At 51.1% G+C, this 25,281-nt stretch overlaps 1 protein-coding gene and 1 long non-coding RNA gene across 5 annotated transcripts in view; one reads left to right on the top strand and one right to left on the bottom strand.

Moving 5' to 3' along the window:
• Positions 1-25,281, top strand: part of BCAS3 (BCAS3 microtubule associated cell migration factor) — a 633,137-nt gene that overhangs the window by 605,711 nt on the left and 2,145 nt on the right. For 2 of the 4 annotated variants that reach the window (XM_029081827.1, XM_029081826.1), the window contains one exon: positions 315-482. In XM_029081827.1, the coding sequence (XP_028937660.1) occupies positions 315-482 (168 nt within the window). Of the gene's footprint in view, positions 1-314; positions 483-3,831; positions 3,886-4,116; positions 4,177-7,751; positions 7,818-25,281 lie in introns of all 4 variants that reach the window. The other 2 variants (XM_029081824.1, XM_029081825.1) reach the window with 2 other exon arrangements.
• LOC114817746 lies at positions 30-23,996 on the bottom strand. Its single transcript, XR_003765609.2, has 3 exons — positions 23,664-23,996; positions 6,084-6,177; positions 30-174 (listed from the first exon to the last, which is right to left on the bottom strand). It is a non-coding gene; the product is annotated as an uncharacterized LOC114817746 (long non-coding RNA).

Below are 25,281 nucleotides of genomic sequence, written 5' to 3'. Positions count from 1 at the left end.
CGGAGGTGCCATGGCTTGGTCCCCACCACCACACATTCTTGATGAACTGGGTGTGTTTTGACATCGGCTTTTTTATTACGTGCAACAAACTTATCTCCCGAGTGGGGAACATTGCGATGCGATGAAGCTCACCATCCTGCTCCTCATCCGCCACGTAGACCTCATCATTAACTGCTGAAATTGAATGCGGGAATTGTTTAGAGTCTAGAGCGAGGTGCGTGATGAATCCCCCCGCCCGCCCCTCCCCGCCACAAACACACACATACACTGTGTCTGTCAGCCCTCAGCACCTGGCTTTTCTCTTTGGGTTGCAGGTGCCTTTGATCGGAGCGTGACCCTCCTGGAAGTCTGCGGGAGTTGGCCGGAGAGCTTCGGCCTGCGTCACATGGCCTCCATTGAACACACAGAGGAGGGGCTACGGGAGCGGCTGGCCGATGCCATGTCCGAGTCCCCGAGCCGAGACGTCGTGGGATCGGGAACAGGTATAAACTGCGCACAGGTCAAGGGTCGGGAGGGGTCGGGTTGGGAGCGGAAGGTAATGGGGAGAGGACGACCCCTCCTCTCTTGTGTTTTACCACTCTCGAGGAGGTAGCATCTGCCAAGCGCTTAGTACAGTACTCAGCACACAATAAGCGCTCGATAAATATGATTGAGTGAATGAATGAATGAATAACAGTAGTGTTTGCCCTTAGTCGAAAGTCCTTCAAGAGGTGGGTCAGCACTCAGGAGAAACTGGATCCCTTCCGTATTTAAAAAGGAAACGGAGTTCGAGCGTGGGCATCTGGGACTCCTCTGGAAGCTCTGTCTCTTGTGGTTTGAAAAGAGGTTCCCAAGCAACCCTAATAATAATGATGTTGGTATTTGTTAAGCGCTTACTATGTGCAGAGCACTGTCCTAAGCGCTGGGGTAGATACAGGGTAATCAGGTTGTCCCACGTGAGGCTCACAGTTAATCCCCATTTTACAGATGAGATAACTGAGGCCCAGAGAAGTCAAGTGACTTGCCCACAGTCACACAGCTGACAAGTGGCAGAGCTGGGATTCGAACCCATGACCTCTGACTCCCAACCCTGGGCTCTTTCCACTGAGCCACGTGGCCTGGCCTTCTGGTCTCTGATGATGACCAGAGAGAGATCTGAGGCGCTCATCCCGGGTTTCACTTGGGTTCTCCACCTAAACCAGGGAGCAAAGGTAGTTGAGGCCTTTGAAAATTTAGCCTACAAGACGTCTTCTGTCCGTGAACGACGGGCTGGTGTCTGGCACAGCTCTCGGTGGCTTGGGATATCTTCCCACTCCCAGACCCAACTCTCGGTCGCTGCTGCTCATTACTCTACACTCACTCAGCGACAGAGATCTTGCTCTCCACGGTCTTGGGGTACCTCAGGAGAACATTCCAAATCCCCCTTCTTCTTGGGCTCCTTGGAACTTGTTTCAGGAAGGGTCTTTCCTAGTCCCAGCGCTTCTGTTCTTTGTCATCAGCTGCTCCTCCCAGATTCACAGAGTTTACCCAGGAGAGCAGGGAAGGAGTTTAAACTCTTTGGTAAAATTCAGAGGAAAACAGCTAAAGGAGCATATTTGGTGGGAGATCAGGAATGCCTGATGCTTCTCCAGATCACTCCGCAACCTTTGGGTTTCGCTCCATCCTGCTCTCAGTCTCACCTCCTAATCCTAGTGCTAAAATGGAGAACTGAGAAGGAGCCTTCTCTCCCCTGTCAGTGGTGGCCTTGGGCTGGTCCAGGGTGGCTCCCTATAAGAAGAAAAGAGATGTCCACCTTCCCAAAGTGGGGCCACTCTGTTTACCTGAGCTGGAGTGGGAGGGAAGCAGCGTGGCTCAGTGGAAAGAGCCCGGGCTTGGGAGTCAGAGATCATGGGTTTGAATCCCGGCTCTGCCACTTGTCAGCTGTATGACTGTGGGCAAGTCACTTAACTTCTCTGGGCCTCAGTTACCTCATCTGTAAAATAGGGATTAACTGTGAGCCTCACATGGGACACCCTGATTACCCTGTATCTACCCCAGCGCTTAGAACAGTGGTCTGCACATAGTAAGCGCTTAACAAATACCAACATTATTATCAGTGTTTAGGCCCAGCTATCACAATTGCTCACCAAGTGGGCCACTGGGCCCTGAGCTTAGGTCATTGCTTCTCAGAACCCTCTTTCCTTCCCAGAAAACTCCCAGAGGTCTGCCGTGCCAGGACCTTCTGATCTAAGTCTGAGTTTTGTTGGAGACCTGGAAAGTAGAGGTAGAATGGGAAGGAGGAAGGGAGGGGGCAAGGTGTTTGGGGTGAAGGGGTTCGTCTTTCTCTCCTCTATGTACTCCTTCTGCCAAAGCCTGTGTGGATTAGGCAGGCAAGTGGCTTCCTTCTCCCCAGATCAGATCAGAGGAAAATAGACATAAACACCCTCTCCTTCCAACCTTAGCACAATCTAGGCCTTGTCACCTTGTAACTATTGAGGAAAAATCCCTGCAGCCAGTTATTCATCAACCCAAATCTTGGGATGAGGAGGAAACTTTTCGGTTGACTTTGATGCATTGTTCCCAGCCTCACCATCAAGCTGGTTTAATTGAAACATTTCATGCCCTATGCTTTGCTGCCTTTCAGAGGGCTGCCCTGGTGGACCAGGTCTGTCCAGTTCCATTCATTCATTGATTCAATTTTATTTATTGAGTGCTTACTGGATGCAGAGCGCTGTACTAAGCGCTTGGGGGAGGGGTACAATATAACGATACACAGACACAATCCCTACCCACGAGTGGACAGTTATAGAAGGAGAGAGACATTAATATAAATAAATAAATTATAGCTCCCAGACTTCGGTGCTGGTCAGTCTTAGCCTTAGCACTGCCCCCAGACCGTCGTGAATCCTAAGGGCTCCACCCACCTACCCTCAGTGGCACCCTCCTCTCCAGGAGCCACGTGGGTCCGGTTTGCTCAGCCAGCCAGGATTCCTTCAAGCCTCTGCCTGGCACGAGGAGTTACATGGGCAAATAAGTCGATGCCAGGAGGCTGAGCGGCCCAGCCAAGTCCCTGTTTTCTGAAGGTCCCAGAAGTCAAAATTGAGACTGAAGCTTTCACTGGAAAGAAACCAGCTCATTAGCTTGCAGCAAGAAGAATCATTCCAGCCCCCAGTGTTTTTTGAGGGTTTTGGGGGGTTTGTTTAACTCAGGGCAAGAAGTTCATGGGCCAAATTAACTTAAAGTCTCAGTCAAAAAGATACCATTTTCCCTGCGGCTCAGGACCAGGGGCAGTCCTAGTACATCCTCCGACTCGCCATTCCATTCACCAAAGTCACTTGTGGCTACCGAAATTCCTCCTCAGCTCCCTGAATTGTTTATGGCCAGAGTTCAGGGAAGTGTTTAGGACCATCTATGGCCAAAGGCATGAGATCTCCAGGAACTGAGGTGAATCAGGAACCTCCTTTGAAGCCCAGGATTCTCCCAGGTGGGTAGTCAGAAGGAGAAATGGAAGTTGTCAAAGGCTCACTAGGTTCTGGCATGTACTTGTTAGCAAGATTATTAACAGAGTCCCTCAATGCCCGAACTGTTGGAGCACAGTCTGTACAAACATTTGTCTGGTCACCTGGATTGATTCGCTCCTTATGATGGAACAGAAAACATAATCCCAACCCCCAGTTGCTCTCTTTCTCACCACTTTGGTTTTTTACCAATACTGGTTTTGCTGTGACTGCCGAGTGGTCCGTCGACGGTCCTAGAGACACCCCCACCCCCACTTCGCATGTTCTTCTAGAACACGAGGCTTATGTTCTAGTGAAATCTCACATTAAAGAAAGCCCACACTGTTGTTCACCCCAGTTCTGATGCCCCATACAGGTGCACAAGCAGGTTCTTCGATGATGCTGCAGGCCAAGCCCAAGCCCAAGCAAGGTCGGAAAAACGTTACCTAATTCCCTAATCGTATTCTAGCCAAAACGAGTGTTGAAAATGCACACTAAGGTGGATCTTAGTGCGCTCTATGGAGGTTATGGGGATAAGTGATTAGAGGGATAAACATCTCTGTCTGGTTCATAACTACATCTTCCCTTCTGTCCCTGCCCTCTCGGTGTACAACATATGCTGCCGTCATCCCGTTTCCTTGTCTCCCTGACTCCTCTGTAGCTCCCTGCCCCCAAGACTGTGCCTCCACATTGGTAAGAACAGCTTTGGCCAAAAGCTCAGGTGAGTGTGCTGCAGAAGGGTTTTCTGGGTAGCTTCCCTGAAAACCAACCTTCCGTCCTTTCCAGGGCTCCCTTAACTTCCCATCTTAGAGCGGAAGCCAAACAGAGAGATAAAATACAGAAATTAAATCTGTATCTGCACTAAACTTGCCATGCAAGTTATTTCTTTTTTCATAATTTTAGACTTCTAGTTAACCCGCCATGAGGTTGGCACACTTTCATCAGGTGACCTGAAACTTGTAAGTGAGAGAAGTTTCCTCTCCCTGAGACATCCCAGCATCTTGTTCATATTTCCTCAGATCTTGGGGTGCCAAGCCTGGGGACTTAGAGGAGACCTGAAGTGTGACATTCTCATGTTAACTTGGTTTGCTTACCAACCATATCTGTCTTTCCCAGTCACTTTTCCTAAAACCCAGGACTCCTTACTCCCACCTTCCCCAGGACCAAACATCTTCTGGTGGCCACCAGCACAGGTGGCAATCTATCCGCCGTACTCATGGCTCCTATTCCAAGCTCTGTGGCAGTGATGATGGTGATGGTGATGGCATTTGTTAAGCACTTACTATGTGCCAAGCACTTGTCTAAGAGCTGGGGGAGATAGAAGATGATCAGGTCGTCCCACGTGGGGCTCAGAGTCTTAATCCCCATTTTACAGATGAGGTAACCGAGGCACAGAGAAGTTAAGTGACTTGCCCAAAGTCACACAGCTGACAAGTGATGGAGCCGAGATTAGAACCCAAGACCTCTGACTCCCAAGTACAATGTTGGGCACATAGTAAGCGCTTAACAAATACCATATTGGATTTTGGATTATTATTGTTTCCATTTCTAATACATATCCAAAATCCAAAGACAGAGTGCTCCTTAATGATCATCTGTTTCTCCTACCACAATTTGAAAATCCTTATTTACCATGATAGAGCAACCCCAACCTTTAGCAATTCCAGTGTTCAAGTCAGAATTTAAGGCTTCAGTATGTCTATTTGGTTCTCAGGGTCAAATGGCTCATTCATATCTGTTTTCCTCAGCTGGGGAACCCCAGATTTGGTAGCCTTTTGAGTCCCCAGTAACTCACAACTACTGTTGAGGAGGGTTTGGGTTATTTTTCCCCCTCGAAGGAATTGTCTTACCTTAGAAAACTGAGGTTCCCCAAATCTCACCCTCAATGACATAGCTGGATGAATTGAAGAATTATCTGAACCTCCCTAGAAATACCTCCCAGTGCCAAGCTATCTTGGTCAACATCAGAAACAGGGATATCAGCAGAGCAACCAAGTAAGAAATAATCATGAAGATGATTAGAGGATTGAAAGGACAAGCATAAAAACCCACTTCATTATAGATTAATATTGATCAATTAAGGGTGTTGAGGACCTGGGGCAGGGAAGTTTTGGAGAATTTGGAGCACAGATGAGAAGCTCAGAGCTGGTTAGACCAGTGCCAGTGGAGTCAAAGAACCTGAAGCCCCCCGACCCCTCAGCACTGGAGCCTCTCATGATGGGAGCCCAGTTTGGTGGCCGGCCCCATTGCCCCAGAATTAATCTGGCCCACTGGGAAAGCCTCCCATTTGGTCAGCAAGACGTTTTTAAGCACTATATTGGTGTGTTCTCAGGTGCCAAAAGCTTCTCGGGACCTCATCTGGTTTCCTAAAATAGATTCAGAAGCTGGTAAATGAAGCCTAAGTGGGTATGTCTGTTTGGACAAGTGTGGAGAAGCACAGTCCTGACTAAGGGTATTTTAATGCTTAACTTGGATCTAACAATATAAATTTTCCACAAAATTAAGCCTTAAAACTGCATTTTGACCTCAATTACCTGGGCCCGGGGGGGAGGACTCCTCAGCCTAACAACACATCCAAATAATTGAGACCACAGTGTATTTTTGAGCTAAATTATCCCAGAAATTTACCTGTGTGGATGCAGGCTTGGAGCATCTAGTGAATGAATGTCTCATTCTGGAGCTTTCCAGAGCAGAAGGGTGATTTCTTCAGGTACTCTCCAGCCTGTGGGGAGGAGGGGAAAAGATCTATCTTAACCGAAGGACTCACTCCAGGGCAGGGGCTCCAAAGTTTGTGGTCTTGGTCAGTGGTAGAAACAGTCAGCAGTATGGACATCTCTTCCTTCTGTACCTTCCAGGCTCTTCCTGAATTTCCCTTTCTCTCTGCCCACTTTCTCCACCTCCTGAAAGGGAGTCTGGGTTCTGGGAGACAATTTTGCCACACACTCACCGGGCACCCAAACACGTACATGCTCACAGTCTGTCAAACTCTCGATCACACAAACATGCACACGCACAAAAATTATGTTTGCGGATGACATTGAATTTCCAGGTGTCCCCAAGTCCATTATCTCAATGTCAAACTGCTCCCCAAAGAGGCTGAAGAAATCCAATTTTAATTCATTGTGACGAAGGGACGGTCACAAAGCCTATGAGGGAAGCACCCAGCCACGATAACCCACTCAACCACTTCTGACTTTGGGTGGCCACATCTCACTTCCCCCCCTCTGCCGGGGCCGTGGCCTCGGGGACATTTGGACTCCCTCGAGGGTGAAAGGCCACCACCCTCCCGTTCCAAGTCCGGGCTTCGCGTGTCTCCTGAGCTCTCTCCAACCTCCCTCGAACTTTCCCCCAGATGTGTTTGATTTAGTGTAGCTTGATAGCTTTCAAATTCCGCCCCTTTGTGCGCCTAATTGAATTTGGGGAGAATACCCATCTATTTGTTTCATTTGTTCAGGATGACTTTTTCCATTCTGCTCCCCATGATCTCATTTTACTGTAGCTTTTCCCATAGTCTCCAGTCCACCCGAGCACATGCTGTCTCTGCTTTGATGTGCCGTGTGTGTGTGTGTGTGTGTATGTGTGTGTGCGTGCACGTTTTTCAGTGCCATCTATGTGGCTATGTGGCCACAGGTCCACACATAAGATTCTAGCCCAATGCAGGGACGCCCCGCTCCAGAATGTGAGCTGGGGGCCCCCAGCCAGGGTCTGGAGTTGCCATGGCCTCATATTTTATTCATTCCTCAGCAACTGTGAGCTAGCTGGATGAATGTACATTTAATGCATCTGAGCAAGTCTCCCTGCGCTTTCCCCAGGCAGGCCAGTAACACAGCATTGGCGATGCCAGGCGGGGTTTAACTTTATGACTTATTTCTAAATCACTGGAATCTAGGAGATTGGCTGTTAGGAGACCTGGGATGCAGGGGAAGCACTGAACGACCAGAGCCTCGGGCAGCCAACCGAGCCTCAGCCCTCCCCCACTCCCTGCAGCGGCGGGGAGATGCGCAGGCAGAGACGTGGACATGGGCTACAGAAAAATCTGTCCTTCCCCCACACCCCAGCTCTGGGCCTGACCAGACACAGAGGATAAGCGGGGGAGACGCCGCAGGGTCAATCTAGGTCGGGTGGCTCGCTTTGGATCGGAAAGGTTCGAGGCGGGAGAACCCAGAGTGACCGAACTGTGCTCCGAGGACCACCTGGCTCAGACCGTCTTGATTGAAGCATGCTGCTGTTGCTCTCTTGGACGCCCTTTTGTTTTGTTTTTTCCCTCTTTAAAGAAATGTTTTATTTTTGATACAGACCCAGCCCTTGAAGTAGCAGTTAAAAACATCCCCCCAGAGAGGCACATGGCTGGGAAATGTTTGGGTATGTAACATCCTGTATTGTTATCAGGTCTAACAGTTACACAAAATGAAAGACGATCTCTTCTTGTTAGTGAACACAAAAAGGAATCTTCTCCCTCTGCTCTTTCCCCACTGAGTTTTACCATTTCGGTGACCAGGGTTCAGGATATGTTGGGGGCAGTAAGGAAGGGGAAGATGGGCACATTCACGCATGCGTGCATACACACACACACACACACACACACACACACACACACACACACACCGCCTCATGGTGCCTCTTCTTCCCTGAACAAGAGTTTCTTTGAGTTTTTTTTTTTTTTTTTTGTATAAGATGGAAGTCAAATTTAGGATTCTGCTGTGCAGAGCTAGGAGGTCACCGGCCTCTAATGCATTTACCATTGACTGCCCCTCTTGTAGTGCGTCTATTAGTGAGTAATTTGATTTGTACCTATTCATTTGCAGTCCCTGCAGGAGCTCTGAGCTGGCCCCAAGTATAATTGGTGCTGTCTCTATTTTTACATCATTAGATTAGCCCCGACTCCTGGCCACTTGTTGTCTGCGCTTGTCTGTCCATTTATACAACCTAATGTAACACAAAATTCATTACTGATCACATTACTTTCAACTCTGAAGCTGGGCTTGTGATAAACATTTAGTTAACCCCTTCCAGCCCGCGGGCGGGTGGAAAGGATAAATGCACTTCCACCGGGCAGGCCAATCAATATCTTAATAAACCAAAGTGGAATTCCATTTCTAGATTTGTTATTCCTCCTGGAGGAACAAATGGAAAGGCTCATCAGAGATGGATGGATTGAATAATGAATGTAGTCCCGGCACCACCGGCGAGTCTGTGGACTGAACACAAAAGCATCATCATCCTTTCCTTTTTAATCTGGAGAAGTGGCACCACAACAATTAATTGAAACTTGTAATTCCCCCCTCATTGCACTCAATGTGTTTTCAATCTCTGGTCAGTGCGGCAGTGGGGACACAGAGTCTCTGGACCTGGTCTTACTCTCTCTCTCTCTCTCTCTCCCCCTCCCTGGGGTTCAGCCCCACTTCAGTACATCTAACAGCTGTCTTGATGGGAATGTTGGTTCCCACTGGGAATGCCATTCCTGCTTTGCATCCACCCTCGTGCTTAGTTCAGTGCTTGGCACATAGTAAGCACTTCACCAATTCCGTAACTATTATTTGCTTATTGCTGCCTCTGAGACTCAGGATCCAGGAGTTTCAGGTTCTCTCTTAACCGGAGTTTTCTCTGCTCAGGGAGAGTCATTTTTCAAAGGAGGGTGCTGGTATTTGAAGTGTATTGCTGTGTTGGCTACTTGTGATTTCCACGGAGGCCCATCTTTGGTCAGATTCTACCACGTAGGTCTTGAAAGTTCACTTAGGATTTTAGAAGGCACCAAAACCCTTCTGGAATCATGCCCCAAACTTGAATGTCCTCAAGAGATTAAATGGAACCCATGGCCAAAAACTTACATTGTCCAGAAAGTGTACTCTCATTTTCCCTTACCATGACATTTCTGACTGGGGCTTATCTAAATCTGTAAATTGTGGCTTGGCACCCAGAACATGGCTATTGCTACAGCAGTGCCAGGTGTGGTTTGAAGCCGGGTGAGGGGCTTCACACTAGGGATCCTTGAGCCCTCACGTGTGTGAAGAGACGCTTTGCTCTCTGCGTTTAATTGGAAATCACCAATCTCTGAGGCATCTCCACCAGTCGATAATTTCCAGTCTCTGCCAGGAAAAATGCCCAGAGTTATTGAAACGTACTCCTAAAGTCTGCAATGGGTTCCTTAGGAGAAATAAATATAAAGGAAGTAGAATGGAATCCATTGCTATTCGGGTCCTAAATCACTAGGTAATAAAGCTGCAAAGTGGATACCTGTTTAGTAGGAAGAAAAATTAATTAGCTGTGCGCAATGCAAATTCTTCATTAACATGTGAAAATCCCTATTCCTAAAAAGTGGGGGAAGGCAAAGTGCCCAAATTGCGAGTCGCTCAAATGATCTAGCGGTATTTATTTCCCAGCCGCAACCAAGTTGGTCCCATGGGAGGAGCCAGGTGCTCTATTCATTCGGTCGTATTTACTGAGCACTTACTGTGTGCAGAGCACTGTACTAAGCGCTTGGGAAAGTACAATACAACAATTGTAACAACAGGGAAGCAGCGTGGCTTAGTGGAAAGAGCATGGGCTTGGGAATCAGCGGACAAGGATTCTAATCCCGGCTCCTCCACTCGTCTGCTGTGTGTCCTTGGGCAAACCACTTAACTTCTCTGTGCCTCGGTTACCTCATCTGTAAAAATGGGGATTAAAAACCATGAGCCCCACCTGGGACAACCTGATTACCTTGGATCTACCCCAGCACTTAGAACAGTGCTTGGCACGTCGTAAGTGCTTAACAAATATCATTACTATTATTATTATTAATAAACAGGCCCATTCCTACTTTTAAGTCCAGGGGGAAAGGGCACATCGCTTTTCTTCTCCTACCCCTCTGGCTTGTCAGGGAACGGAGTCAATGAACGGATCCCGTGAGGTCCCAAGGAAGTGACCTCCTCCTGTAGATTAGAGCAATGGATCCCAGTCCCTTAGGAAGCTTCCTGTTGTACTCCCAGGATGTGGGGTACCACTATCTTTGATTACAGTAATAATAATGATGGTATTTGTTAAGTGCTTACGATGTGCAAAGCACTGTTATAGCTCAAGGAAGTGAAGATGGCGATATGGTGATTGATGCCTCAAAGGGTAAGCTCTAGGAGAACAATCCCCATTTCTGCGGACCTCTAGCCGGGGAGGGATTAGGGGTGGCCTACCCACATCTTGCCCACACCGTGCCCATTCTGGGCCTCCACCATCCCCACCCTGCATTGGAAATGCCCCTGGCCAAAACCTGGTTGGAAAGTACCCAGGCTAGAGGAAGGGAAGTTGGGCAAGGCAGAGAGACAGAACTGTGTCCTTCTCTTCCTCCCCTTCCTCCTCCTGGACCAGGCTCTTCCAAAAGGAGAGAGATCAAATAAAAGCAGGAAGAGGGTAGCCTCAGGAGAGAATTGGCTCCTGATTTATTTCTCATTTCAAGGGTCGTGGGCCCAAGAACATCCATCACACTGGGAGACCTGGTCCACTTGCCCATGAAGGGACCTATTTGATTTCTCAACATTTACAGAAAAAAAGCGGAACGCCACATCATATTGAATTTCTCTGTTGCCTTATTGGGAACGTAATTACGTTTTTGCATTTAAATGAGATCCAGATGACTTCGGGAGAAGTCAGGCGAGCGTTCCAGAAGTGCGAATGAATCTTGTGGATGTGCCTGCCCGGGCTCCCGTCGTTTCCCAGAGGGGAGCAGGGATGTCTCTGGGAGCGCAGGTCGACCCCCTGGGGTGGGACCACCAGCACTGCCCTGCTCGGGAACATCTTGAAAGCCCCTGGTTGGAAGAAAGGGATCTAGAGCCCCTCTTCATGCTCACCTTTATTAGGCTTGCCAAGTTGAGATGCAGCGTGGCCTAGTGGAAAGAGCACAGGCCTGGAAGTCAGAGGACCTGGCTTCTAACCTTGGCTCCACCCCTTCCCTGTTGGGTGGCCTTGGGTAAGTCACTTAACCTCTCTGTGCCTCAGTTTTCCCATCTGTAAAATGGGGACTAACTACCTGTTCTTCCTACTAGACCATAAGCCCCAGGTGGGACAGAGGCTGTGCCTGACCTGATTATCTTTTCTCTTCCCCAGTGCTTAGTGCAGTGCTTGGCACGTAATAATCGCTTAACAAATGCCACAGTTATTATTGTTAAGTCAGTGAAGGGGTCTGGACCCTGATTCCTCAGCAAGCCTGCAGGAATCGTTGTTCAGTCTTGCAACTCGGCATATTGGCCTGGGTGAAGCATGCCAGTGTTCCTACCCACCCCAGGGAACCGCATAGGGACAGTTTACTTTGATTCAGCACTTAATGGAAGCAGATGAGCTTGAAGCAGAACTAGTGGGGTGGAAACCGACAATAACGTCAACCATCTCAAGCCCCAAGATGCCCCCAAGAGTGAGCCCTTGATAAGAGACTTTCCTCAGCAGTGGAGGCTCTCTGTCTTTCAGAGCAGGAGGGAATCGATGATAGAGAGAGTCTAGTACAATCCTTCGTGACAGTCTGGCTCTGCAGCCAACAGGAGTGAAGCTTTAATTGTGAAATGCCTTCAATCCTGGGAATCCCAGGTTGATATCTTGCTTGGGTTAATGCAGCCTCTGATTTACATTGTACTTTATCTGATGTGATAAATTAGATCAGAGCACTTTTTTCCACAAAAAAAGTCCTAAGGCTATCGAATTCTAGGTCTGAGTCTAGTGGAGGGGCTTGAGTGTGAGGGCAGGGAAGCAGAAGAGTTAGATCCCTCTTTAAGGTTGGGAGCTCATTAAAGCACCTCCTCTCAGCCACTTCTCTTCTTCCTAGCCTGAGGGTTTGCTCTCCTGGTCCTCTCTCTCTCTTTTGTTGACTGTTTTTTGAATACTCCCTAAACTCTTCTCACAGCCCCAGTCTCAGAGCTGCTGAAACCCGTTCTTGTGCATTCTCAAGAACTTTTTAATTTTTTCAGTGGCATTTGTTGAGCACTTAATGTATGCCAGTCACTGTACTAAGGACTGGGGGAGACGCAAGCTAGTCAGATTGGACACAGTCCATGTCCTACGTGGGGCTCACGATATTGATCCCCATTTTTACAGATGGGGTATCTGCGATACAGAGAAGTTAAGCGGCTCGCCTAAGTCCACATAGCAGATGAGTGATGGAGCCAAGACTAGAACCCTGGTCCTCTGACTCCCAGGTCTGTGCTTTAACCACTAGGCCATGCTGCATCTCTAAACTCTGCCTTAAGTATTCAACACTTACTATTGGAAAGGTTCAGTCCCATGCAGATTATTCTGGGGGAGGAAGGGGATGATTGGGAAGTTTTGGGTAATCCAAGTGTGCTGGTGGTGTTATCATCTTGGGTCATGTGCACCCCCACCCCTTTTGTCAGGTGATAAACTGTTTCCTAAGGGAGAAAGAATCAAATCCCAGAGAGGAATTTTCCCAGGACTCCCAGTGAGCCAGTGGTAAAGCAAATTCTAGAACCAATGAGCATCGACTCCTCCTCAGAGCCAGGCTGTCACCCAAGACTCCTGTCTTCCAGCTCCACTAGGAAAAGGTTTTCTGACGTGATTATAATTTAGGTAAATATCCAGCCCATTATCTTCCTGGCTGCAGGACAAAGTTGGGCCATGTCCTTGATCAACAAGGTGGCTGGGCAGTTGGGTGAGTGCTTGACAAAGAATATGGCCTGGTAGCAGAAGGAGTCTTCGGACTCTGATCCCACTCTCCCTGGCCTCTTGCCTCTCATCCCCTCCCTCACTCTACCCAGCCTCAAACCTTACGTGGGGTAGGGAAGGTTAAAGCTGAAAAGTGATGGTAGGTTGAGCTCCTGCAGCAGCAGTAGCCTCCCTAAGCCTTCTGAGTGGGCCCTGGCTTCCTAAAGGTGCAGTCCAAAGGGACAGAGATCTGATGGGAAGATGGGGGAAGCTCACAGAACAAAGGCAGAGGTTACTTTGGGCAAGTAATAGTGATAATGATTGTATTTGTTAAGTGCTTGCTGTGACAAGCACCGTCCTAAGCACCGGGATAGGTACGAGCAAATTGGTTGGACACAGTTCATGACCCACATGGGGCTCACAGTCTTAATCCTCGTTTTACAGATGAGGTGACTGAGGCACAGAGAACTTACGTGACTTGCCAAAGGTCACACAGCAGACAAGTGGCAGATTTGGGATTAGAACCCAGGTCCTTCTGACTCTCGGGCCTGTGCTCTATCACTAGGCCATGCTGCTTCCCCAGGCCTTCTCCCCTGTGAACCTCAGTTTTCCCATCCTGCAGGAAAAACAATAATAATAATATTTGAATGCTTACTATGTGCCAAGCATTGGGGTGGATACATGATAAGCTGGGCTCAGTCCCTGCCCCACATGAGGCTCACAGTCTAAAGGAGAAGGGACAGTTATTGAATCCGTCTCTTACAGATGAGGAAACTGAAACACAGAGAACTCAAGTGACTCTCCCAAGGTCACACAGCAGGTAATTAGTAGATTCAGGATTATAAACCAGGTCCTTTGACTCCCAACTCTCTGCTCTTTCCATTAGGGCCATGTTGCAAGCCACAGGGTTATGAAAGTTTGAATGAAAGAGTGTATTTTGGAGTTTTTCAGGTGAAGGGCCCTACAGTAGAAAGCAGAAAACCCAAACGTTGCTTTTTGAACTGACTAGTTATCCAAACAGATGCTAATTGGGAAAATCAGAAATAAATCCAGATAACCAAGCAAAATAGAGCAAGATAACCAAACTCAATTTGATTGGATTATCTGAATTAGCCTCCGTCCCAATTACTTTGGATAATTGACTTTCTGCTCCATATAAAAGGGAATGCGTCTGTTTATTGTTGTATTGTATTCTCCCAAGCACTTAGTACAGTACTCTGCACACAGTGAGCCCTCAATTAATATGATTGAGTGAATAAAAGAATAAATATAAGCCCAGGGAGCCCCCTCCTAAAACAAGAGGGAGAGCCTGGTTCCCAGCTGAGGTAGAATCTGCTCGGCGGCTGCACTTCCTGGGGAGAGTTGAAGGCTAACAGTGAGGTCACCGGTGAGCAATGTGGATCTGTTAGAGCATCTCTCTGTCCATTTCCCTGGCGCCTCCAAACAGAGGACTGTGGGTACTCAGACACAGGTATTAAGCCATAACAAAGATAACTGCCCAGGAACTGGAGTCGTCTCTCCCCGCCAAGAGCAGAGGCCAGCGCGTGGACCTCGGGTGAACAGAATACAGTTTATTCCATTCCCGAGCTGTCTGGTTCATCCAGCTATGCCTGTAACAAAAGGCCGCCCGATTTCATTTTGTGAAAAACATCTCCAAAAGAGGGGACGAAGATCAGGTCTAGAAAAAGCCACTGAGAAGATTTCGGAGCAAATGAAACCCACTGCGAAGGGGAGGCCATCTCCAGCTACAGCGGTCCCTGATTTTTTTTTTTCTTCAGAAAACTGCCCCTTCCAGCTGTTAGTTCTCCATAGTGGCCCAAGGCTGCTCAGCCACGGCCCCTTATCAGTTGCCCTTGTCAGCTCTCCAGTCTGACTACACGCTGCCACAGGATCCGAGACGGCGCTATGCAGGGAGCAGAGCCCCTGAGAGCCCTTTAGAGACGGTCACAGGTCCTCAGACCTCTCTGGGTGTATGTGTGCGCCCACGACGAAGAGAGCATCACCTCCCACCCCAGCACCTCCTCTATCGGCGGCACCTTTGACCTCCTGTGAAATGCTCAAAGGCTCCAGCTGGCTCAGGGCCAACCAGAATGGCATCCTTCGGAGCGAGTTGTTGGGGACCGTGTGGAGAGAGGGAAAAACGACTTGGGTTGTTTAAAGAAACGAGAACGAATCCTCGATCCCCCTACCGTCAGCGGCCCCGGCTGCGGAGTCGACTCGCTCCACAGTCAAAGGCAAGACTGTCCTCTGTGTGCAAGCTGAGCCCTTCTCTGATGTAGCCGGGAGGATGGCTGAGGCTGCAATCGATCAATCGTATTTATTGAGCGCTGACTCCGTGCAGAGCACGTTAGGGAGAATATGCACTGCCGGATAAGCTGAATTTGATGTCTGGCAGCTTCCGGTGGGCCAATAAGATTCTTACAGGGCGTCTCCACTTCCCAGGTGTTAGACAACGGTGCCCACCCACCCAGCCGACCCCCGGCATCGGCCCGGCCATCTGACCCAGCCACTTCCATGGATCCGGCGGCAAACAGACGACCGAAGCCCTCTGTCCAATCAGAGCCCAGCAGCCATGAGAGCAGCATCGTGGGGGAAGTTGAGGCCTCCCTCCATGGGGTCAGGCCAAGGGAATCGGGCCCTGAACAGGGCCTGCCCGTCGCCCTGTTTATGAATCGCCGCATTTCCTCTTGCATAAGGAGTTTATGGTCTGAGAGGATTGTAAATTTTTACAGCTTCTGAGGCGCCAGGGAATTTGAACAACCTTTCCCACAAATCTAATCAGGGGGAAGCATCCTCTGAATTCCAAACATCTTCATCACCGAGGAATTTCCCAAAGAAGAGAGGCGTGTGCTCGGACAGGCCCAGCCGGGAGAGACCAGAGTTGCCGCCTGGCTGACCCTCAGGGAGCAGCTACCAGCCCGGGCAGCTCTCGGCCTCCCGGGCATGCAGCAGGGAGGGAGCAGTTCGAGCCGGAGCTGGAGCCGGGGCCGGGAAAGGAAAGGGGTGGCCGGGGAGACGGGAGAGAGGAAAATCGATGGCTGACGACAGGGGAAGAAATTTATTTTCAAGCTTTGAAGAGGATATTTGCAGAAAAGGAAACTAAGAAAATGAAAAGCTATAAACAAGTGTCTGACACCTCCTTCTAGAGCAATCTCCTGATTAAAAATGAAGCCTTCTGGACCCCCATGGCCCCACTGCCAAACCCAGCGTAGCGGGGCCCCTGGGCTGCAGCGCCCCCTGCTGGCGAGGGCAGATGCTGAGGAATTGGCCCATGCCCACCTGGACACCCACCGGCTCCCATGTCCGACCAATTTGCGTGTATCCATCCCAGCAGTTAATACAGTGTCTGGCACATGGTAAATACTTAACAAATACCACAATTCTTAAAATTATTATTCCCGTAGGAGCAAGGAGTGATTTAGCCCTGAACTGTCAGGGGAGAGAAAGGAGGGGACAGAACTGATGCTGGGGGAGGGGCCCGACTTCCATCTGTGGATGAGAGGCCTGAGGCCACAGTCAATCAGATCAGTCCATCATTCCAATCAATTGATCCATCTCAAAAATTTATTGATTGCCTAATGTGTGTAGAGCAATGTACTAAACGGATGGGAGAATACAATAGAATTAATAGACACGATACCTGCCCTCAAGGAGCTTACAGTAGAATCAGAGAGACCGGCATTAAAATAAATTACAGTTAGGAGAAATTGATAGATTTTAGTGATATGTACATAAGTGCTGTGGGGAGGGGGGAAGGGACGACTCAGTATCCAACGACTTAGGAGGCACGGAAGTGGCAGTACGTATAAGAGGAGATTAAAAATTAATGGGAGAAAGACCCCTGGAGGAGGTGTGATTTCAGAAGGGCTTTGAAGATGAGGAGAGCTGTGCTCTCTTGGATAATAGTCATATTAATAATAATAATCCAGAGAAGCAGTGTGGCCTAAGGGAAAAGAGCATGGGTCTTGGAGTCAGAGGGCCTGGGTTCTTATCCTGGCTCTGCCAATTGCTTCCTGTGTGACCTTGGGTAAATCACTTGACTTCTTCTTTGCCTCAGTTTCCTCAACTGTAAAATGGGGATTCAGTGTCTGTTCTCCCTCCTACTTAGACATTGTGATGATAGAACCAGCAGGTGATTTTGGTGACTGACTGAATATGTGGGATGAAAGAGAGAGATGAATCAAGGATAATTCCAAGGTTGGAGGCTTCAGGAATGGGAAAGAAGTTGGTGTTCTTGACTGTGGTGAGACAGGTGAAGGAAAGGATTTGGGAGTGAAGATGAGAAGCTCAGTTTCGGACATAATATCCTTGAGATGCCGACGGGACATCCATGATGTCCTGGAGGCAGGAAGAAGTGTGAGATTACGGGGCAGAACAGAAGTCAGGACTAGTGAGGCAGATTTGGGAGTTGTCTGCATAGAGGCCATGTGAGCAGATTGCCATCAACAGTGGTATTTATTGAGCGCTTACTTTTTGCAGAGTATTGTACTAAGGTCTCGGGAGATTACAGTACAACAGAGTTGGTAGACACGTTCCCTGCCCACAGTGATCTTATGGTCTAGAGAATGGGTTCCCAAAGGAGTGACTGTAAACTGAGAAAAGGATCCAGAACACAAAACAGCCTTAAGGAAAACTCTCAGTTAAAGAGGGAGGTAGAGAAAGAGTGGTTGAAAGAGACCGAGAAGGATCAGCCAGAGAAGTAGGAGGAGACCAAGGAGAAAACCTGGAGAGAACCTGAAAAAACAAGGTTAGATCATGTTTCCAGGAGGAGGGAATGGTCCACAGCGTTGAAGGCAGCGGAGAGGTCGAGGAGCATTAGGGCGAGGTGAAGTCCATTAGATTTGGCAAGAAGGAGACCATTGGTGAGCTTAGAGAGACCAGACTCAGTGCAGCTAAGGGGACGGAATCCAGATTGTAGAGAGTCAACAAGGGAGTAGAAGGAGAGGAACTGAACCTTGTTCAAGGAGTCTGGACAGGGATTGGAGGAGGGAGATGGGGCGATAGCCGGATGGTACAGTGGGATCCAGAGATGGTATTTTTAGAATTGGGGAGACAAGGGCATTCTAAAAGTCCTGGAAGCTGCCTCGTTCTTGGGCAGTGCCCATCAGTGGAGAAGGAAGAGCCCCAGCCCGCCCCTGGAGTCCGGGCAGAGTGGGCAGAACCACAGGCCCCTCTGCCTTGGGCCAAGGACCCTGCCTATAAAAATAATTCTGCTAATCCCCTTAGTGGGCAGAGCAGGAAGGCCATAAATCTCCCCTTAAGGGAGTGTGACGGAAGCCCAACACCTGTCTAGTCCAGCTGAAAGGCAAGGCAGTTGGGCCCTGGTCCCAGGGAAAGGCTCTATTTTGTCACCTGTGCCAGGTCCTGCCTGAGCTCCTCCAAACAGAACAAGTTTCCACACCCCATTGGACAGAGATGGAACTGGGCTCATTCATTCATTCAGTCTTATTTATTGAGTGCTTATTATGTGCAGATCATTGTTCTAAACACTTGGGAGAGTACATTACAACAATAAACGGACTCACTCCCTGCCCACAGTGAGCTTACAGTCTAGAGAATAGAGGTGAAGGAGGCCTGGACCTGATTTCCCAAGGCAAGTTGAAGAAAAGAGAGAACAGCACCCCACACATACAAACTCAAGGAGTTCTGAAGGAAACAGTAAAGTAGCAGGAAGTGGACAGAGGTAGGAAAGGGCAGCAGATGTGGTGGACCCACCTGGCCACCATGGCCTAGAGTCCAGGCCCTTAATAATAATTATGGTATCTGTTAAAGCACTTACTATGTGCCTGGCACTGTATTAAGCGCTGTGAAGGAATACAAGCAAATCAGGTTGGACACAGTCCCTGTCCCGCATAATAATGTCGGTATTTGTTAAGCGCTTACTATGTGCAGAGCACTGTTCTAAGCGCTGGGGTAGATACAGGGTCATCAGGTTGTCCCACTTGAGGCTCACAGTTAATCCCCATTTTACAGGTGAGGTAACTGAGGCACAGAGAAGTTGAGTGATTTGCCCACGGTCACACAGCTAATGAGTGGCAGAGCCGGGATTCGAACCCATGACCTCTGGCTCCCAAGCCCGGGCTCTTTCCACTGAACCACGCGGCTTCCCCAGAGAAGTTAAGTGACTTGCCCACAGTCACACAGCTGACAAGTGGCAGAGCTGGGATTCGAACCCATTACCTCTGACTCCCAAGACCAGGCTCTTTCTACTGAGCCACTCTGCTTCTCTAACGACATCGAGCTCACAGTCTTAAACCCCATTTTACCAATGAGGTAATTGAGACACGGAGAAGGGAAGTGATTTGGCCAAGGTCACACAGCAGACACGTGGCAGAGCCAGGATTAGAACCTGTGACCTTCTGACACCTAGGCCCATGCTCTAACCAGAAGGCCATGAGGGCCCCTGGATGATGGAACAGAAAACCAGAAAGCTTGGCCATCCCACCCTAGGAAGAACGTCTGGTCATTGTGAGCTGCCAGCCATGTGGGGTTTCGCCGTCTTAGACCCAGACTGCTGGGGGCCCTGCCCCTTTAACACCCATGCCTTCCTGGGAAACTCTCAGCTCAGAGAAGGGGCTGACAAAGAGGGATGAAAGAAATTGCCGTTGGTTGAGCTGGAAAGGGTTGGTGTTGGGGAGAGTGACTGGTGGGTGAAAAGAAGCCACATTTCCTTCTTCCCCCAGTGTTTCTGCATCGAGCACAGGGTCCCTCCTGCAGCAGGCCGAGGGCTTGAGAATAATGTGTTGTGGCAATGTGAGATGAGGAAAAAGAATTCATGTGTTCAGGGTTGCTGCTGCCTCCCTGCTCCCCCACCCTACCCACCCAGTCCTTCCTGGGTCATTTCCCAGCCAGCCCACGTGGCCCAATCCGTTTGGAAGGCAGGAGGGAGGCGAAGGGTGGTGCGGCTTGTGCATCCAACCAGAGGCTCTGAAGACAGGTGGGACAGGGCTGCAGGTGTCACCGGACTTAGCCTTCAGGAGGCCTCGGGGGTCAAGTGTTTGAAAGGAAGAGCTCGGATAGGGCCAGCTGGACGGGGCCGGGCAGACCAAGGCCAAGCGAAGGTGGCAGCGGAGGGAGGAAGGAGGGCTCCGGGCAGCAGTGGAGGTCGAGAAGCCTTGGAGAGCAGCTCCAAACCTCCCCTTCTCTCCTTTTCCTGCCAAAGGCTCCACCCTGCTGTCCCCAGGAGATGGGAGCGGCCCGGCCTGGCAGCAGGGCCAGACAGGCTCAGAGGACTTTCCCAGGAAATCCGGGGTGAACGTGGGTCAGCAGCGGGAGGAGGCCTGGGGAGTGGCTGAGGAGTGGAAGCTCTTCTTTTTCCATCATCCACTCCCCTACTAGTAGTAGTCATCAACAAGGTAGTAGTAATAATAGTAGTGCTAATGGTGGTGTTTATTGACACCCACAAGGTGCAGGGCCAGTGTAGTAGGCACTTGGGAAGAACAGCATGACATGATGTGTTCCCTTTCCATGAGGAGCTTACAGTCTTAGCGGGGGCTCTGAGAGGGTCCCACCATTTCCAAACTCAGAGCATCGAGGAAGATTTTGGGAGCCCGACCCAGCCCCGACCCATCGGGATTGTCTTGGGGTCAGGCCGACCCGACTCTCCCCTTCACCCAGCCTTGGTTAACCACTCCATCCCGCGGTCTTGTCCATCTATCCCTCCGCTCTTACCCCACTTTGCCCCTCACCAGCCCCACCCAGGGAGCCCCCAGAGGGTAGTGGTAAAGGAGAGACCTGAGGGAATATGCCTCTTCCTCCTCCCCCTCCACAGCTGTCCCTTGAGGGGAGAAAGGTTAGACCCGGTTCCCCGAAAGACAGGAAGGTTGGGCTCGGGAATGCCGATTGGCTGTTTGTGGCAGTGCCCCACTCCGGCACCGGAGATACTGTTAGATACTCAACCAAACTCCTGGGGTCCCCATATCTTTGCCCAGTGTTTTTGGTAGAGCGGGCTTTTTCTAAACCTTCAGTCAGACCCCTCCCATCCGAGCCTGAGGTAGGGCCCAAACGATAGTGGAGAGAGGCCGGGCTCCAGGGCAGGAACTGTCCAAGTCCACTTGGGCAGTCCCGTCCGACTGGGGAACATCAAGGCCTCAGGACCCTGGCCGCCATGACAGGTGACTCTCACCCTCTTCTAGGCAAGGAGGACCCATCGTATATCTGGCAACAAATTGTGGCTGCTCTTCTCCTCACCCCGCCTTAGCCCCCCCTCCCCACTCTGTCCCCAAGCTTTGTAACAGGGGTCTCCCCTCCGACCTGCCTCCACGGCCGCCCCTCAGACTCACACGGGGGCCCAGATCCCACCGCCCCCTCCCCCCATGCAAGTCAGCTCCTTTCCTGAGAAATGGCAGGGCTGTGCTGCTCCTTTACTCCTGAGTTAGACCTCTGTGCCTCCCTCCCCTGCACTCTGCACCTGCTTGCCAGATTCTGTGTGCTTCTCGAGCTGTGTACATGTTGTTCCAAACAGACGCTCAATGCTTTTCTTTTCAAAAGGAAAAAAAAAAGGAAAAAAAAAACAATGTCAACAGCCCAGCGTTCGTGAGCAACCCTACAATAACAAACCATTGTGCGTGCGTGAAGGAGGAAGGTAAGGCAACGTTTTTCAGTTTCAAGCTTCCGAGGGAGGGAGGTGGGGACCGGCCTCTCCCCCCGGCAGTAGCTCAAGAGATCTGGGGAGGAGCCGCCGCTGAGAACGCATCAGGAACCCCTTGCCCCCAAATCCCACCCAAGAAATAGGTGAGGCCAAGGAGCCTCCCCCAGGAGAACCTCCGGGGGTGCTCTGGGAGCTCTCCCTCCCATCCTGTCAGTGGGTGGAGGATCTCTGCCCTCCCCTGGGTCCGGCTCTCTGAGCCTGGGATACGCCCACCTCTCCAACAGTACGATCTGGGCAAGGCCAGGGCCAGCTTCCCCTCAGGGAAGAGCCGAGCCTGCTGGCCCCTGAGGTGAGAGCCTCAGTGGATCCAAGATGCCGGAACCCGACCCAAAGATGCTGCCGTTCTCCACTTCCGCCCAGGAAGGGAAGTGAACAGCCCAGATAAGATAGCATGCCATGGCCAATCAGTAAAATTCCTACGGTCAGCCAGTGGCTTAGCCGTGATGGCGAAAGGGAGGCGATGGCCATTTTATGGATAATGGGAAACCTAATTCACCCTCCATTCCCCATAAGGAGGAATGACAGAGAGCATTCCTGGGATTTTGTCCCAACCCACTGTCTCCCAGGGAAGGAATTCCTGCCCATTCATTCAATTCAGTAGTATTTATTGAGTGCTTACTGTGTGCAGATCACTGTACTAAGCACTTGGGAGAGTACAATATAACAGTAAACAGATGCATTCGCTGCCCATGTACAGAGATACCGTCCTGAAGCCCCTTGCTTCCATCTGCCTGTCCCGGTGTCTGATCTCAGGGACCCTGCAGTGGGCAGGCTCAGCTCCCAAGCCTTGTGCTCCAGGACCAGATCGGGTCAACACCCAGGCTATTGGCTGGACTCAAGTCAGGTCTGAGTACCCCACTGATGCCCTGTTCCAAGCAGAAGTGTGAGCCCTGCTGGGCTGACAGAAAGAGCCCCAGGACTCCCTGCCACCACTCAGGGGCTGCTGAGATCAGCGGACCTCAGGGCAGTTGCAGCTGGGCATCCAAGGTTAATCCTCACCAGGTTGGGATGGTCAAAGGACCTGAGGGAGCCGGTCCCACATCTCCAGCCTGGGTGGGGCTCTGGATGATGGTCCACCCCCAGATCCACTCCCAGGCCCCTTGGGGACAGAGTTCCCCTCAATAGGAGCCATCTCCTCTGCACCCTCTTTGGGCCAGCGGCCTACAATGGAAGCCCCATGGAGAGAGAAGACAGGAAGTGGGGAAACCCCAACCCTAATAAGTAATGGATCCCGGTCCCAAGCCAGCTGGACACTGAGAGCACACTGGTGTCTGACTGGGCTCTCCAACACGGCTCTTGGCCGGGCTGCCCATCAGCCTCACCGGCCTGGCCAGCACTCCTGCTAGCCCACGGCGGCCAAAAGACAGGGACTCCCTAGAGCAGAGTCCCGAGGTGGAGTTCTCTTTGGTAGAGGCTTCCCCCATCCCCCGGGGGTTTCCGGGAGCCTTTGAGCCCCTGTTCTGGCTCCACCAGTACTCTCCCAAACCTGTCAGTCTCTGCTTGCCACTCAAAGCCGCTTGCTTCGCTTGCTTTCTCCGTTTTTCCACTGACCTTCTGGCTTCCTTCCTCCAGGCTCATCTTCCCTCCTCCTCCCTTTGGCCCCGATGCCTGAGTCCCCTCCTTGAGGGGTGGAAGTTAGGGATTGGGGATAGACGATTCTAGGCCTACTCAAGCAGAGGATGAGGTTTTTGAGGGGGCCCGGCTACTCGTCCTCTTGCCCTGAGAGCTCTGACAGCACCCTGCCCTGGGGCCAAGGACTTCTCCAGGCTAAGAGCACCCCCCAGGACCAACAGCCTCCCTAGACCCAAGAGCCTCCTTAGAGCCAAGAGCTTCCTCAGGCCAAAGGCCTCCCCACAACCAAGCCCTCTCCCTTCACCCCAGGCCTAAGAGCCTCCCCAGAGCCAACAGCCTCCCCAGGGGCGGGGGTCTCCCCTACTCACCTGGGCCACCAGCCAGGAACCTCTCCCATTGGGCAGGGGAGGAGTCAGCGGCCTCAGGGTGTCTCAGGATTGGCTCACGTCCCTGGGCCGGATGCTGCAGGTACTTCATTCCCATCCTGACAGCTCCCTGCCCCATTGCCAGGCACCCCAGGCCTTCTGAACGACAAGCTCGAGTGACGTGTGGAGACCGCCTGGCGGGAGGAAGGCACAGATGCCTCCCTCCCCACCCTCCCCTCCCGCTGCCGACAAGCGAGGCGGTAGCGTTCGCTGCACAGCAATTTTGCTCCACGGGGCGGAGGGAGGGAGAGGGCCCGGGCCTGCCTGGAGTCCAGCATCCCTAATGAGGTTTGATTGGCGCCCGACCAGCCTCTATCTGGCTGGGGGTGGCTGGACAGTGAGCAAGGGTCTGGCAGGAGCCTCCTAACCAGGGCCAGCTGTGTGCGAGGGGAGATAAAAGCCCCAAACCAGACAGGCTAAGTACAGCATTAGAGGAGGCCACACCACTCACTGCTGATTGAAATTACTGTTCTTACTTCCTGAGCTCCTGGCAGAGTTAGGGTGGAGAAGCCAAACTGGAGGGGCTCCTCTGGGACCACCCCCTCCCCAAGCCCTGTAGCCACAGGGGGCCTGAGTGCTAAAGGTCATTAAGATGACTTCGGAGTGGGGAAGCTGAACCCCTGGCTGGGTGTTTGTTCTGTCTGCCGGGGACTGGGTGAGAACTCACCACCTCCCCAGAAAACGAAAGTAAATTGTGAGGGACATCTGCTTTCTCTCTCTCTCTCTTTCCACCTCTCTTTCTCTCTGTCTCTGCCCCCTCCCTTTTTTTTCTCTCTCTTCTTCCCACCTTTCACCTTCCCCAGAAACTCTTGAGTAGAGAGGCCATGGCTCTGGGCCCGGTGGTAGTTTGGAGGGCAGAGAGAACTAGCACTGAGGACTCGGGCATGCAGTTGCGGGGTGGCTACGCTGGCAGGAAGTCGACTACGCTTCCCAGAGTGGGGTCTGTGCCCTAGAGCAGAGATATGAAACTGGGAGAGCGAGCACCCCTGGACCAACTTACAGGGTTCAGAGCAAATTTAACAAAGGCTGTAACAAAGGTACAGCAGTGGGCAACTTCTTTCTGGGATCCCTGAGGAGGCTGAAACTTCAGAAAGCCCGCCGAGAAGCATAGCCAAGGCCGCCAGAGCAGAAGGGAAACCGCTCCACCAGGCTCCTGGGGTTCCTTCTGCTTCCAGGAGAGCTCAGCAGGGAGCGGCCCCGAGACCACCCGGGTAGAAGTACTTCACCTGCTCTGCCCAGCGATCTCTGCTCCAGCTCAGTGAGAATCCCACTCTGGGTGTGAGAGTGGAGTGGGGTACAAAGAGAGGGACTTTAGGTGAAGCCTGGGACTACAGCTGGCATGGTTTTAAGGTTGCAAGCCTTGCCCTGGACCAAGTCCAGAGCTGGGCGTTTGACACCTCCTTCTCCTCTCCCCAATCACCACCCCCACCGCCACCCTCCCTCTCCACCCGCCCCCCCCCCCCGCCGTGTGTGTGCTGAGGTGGTTTGCCCCAGAGGCACTAGGAGAAACTGAGTCACCCTTAACCCTAGGTGTCTCCCCACCACCTGGGAGCCCTAATTG

Source organism: Ornithorhynchus anatinus, chromosome 17 (genome assembly GCF_004115215.2).
Source record: "Ornithorhynchus anatinus isolate Pmale09 chromosome 17, mOrnAna1.pri.v4, whole genome shotgun sequence".
Classification (NCBI taxonomy): Eukaryota; Metazoa; Chordata; class Mammalia; order Monotremata; family Ornithorhynchidae; genus Ornithorhynchus; species Ornithorhynchus anatinus.
The sequence above is the reverse complement of the archived record's forward strand: the minus strand, read 5'-3'. Positions and strand labels throughout refer to the sequence as shown.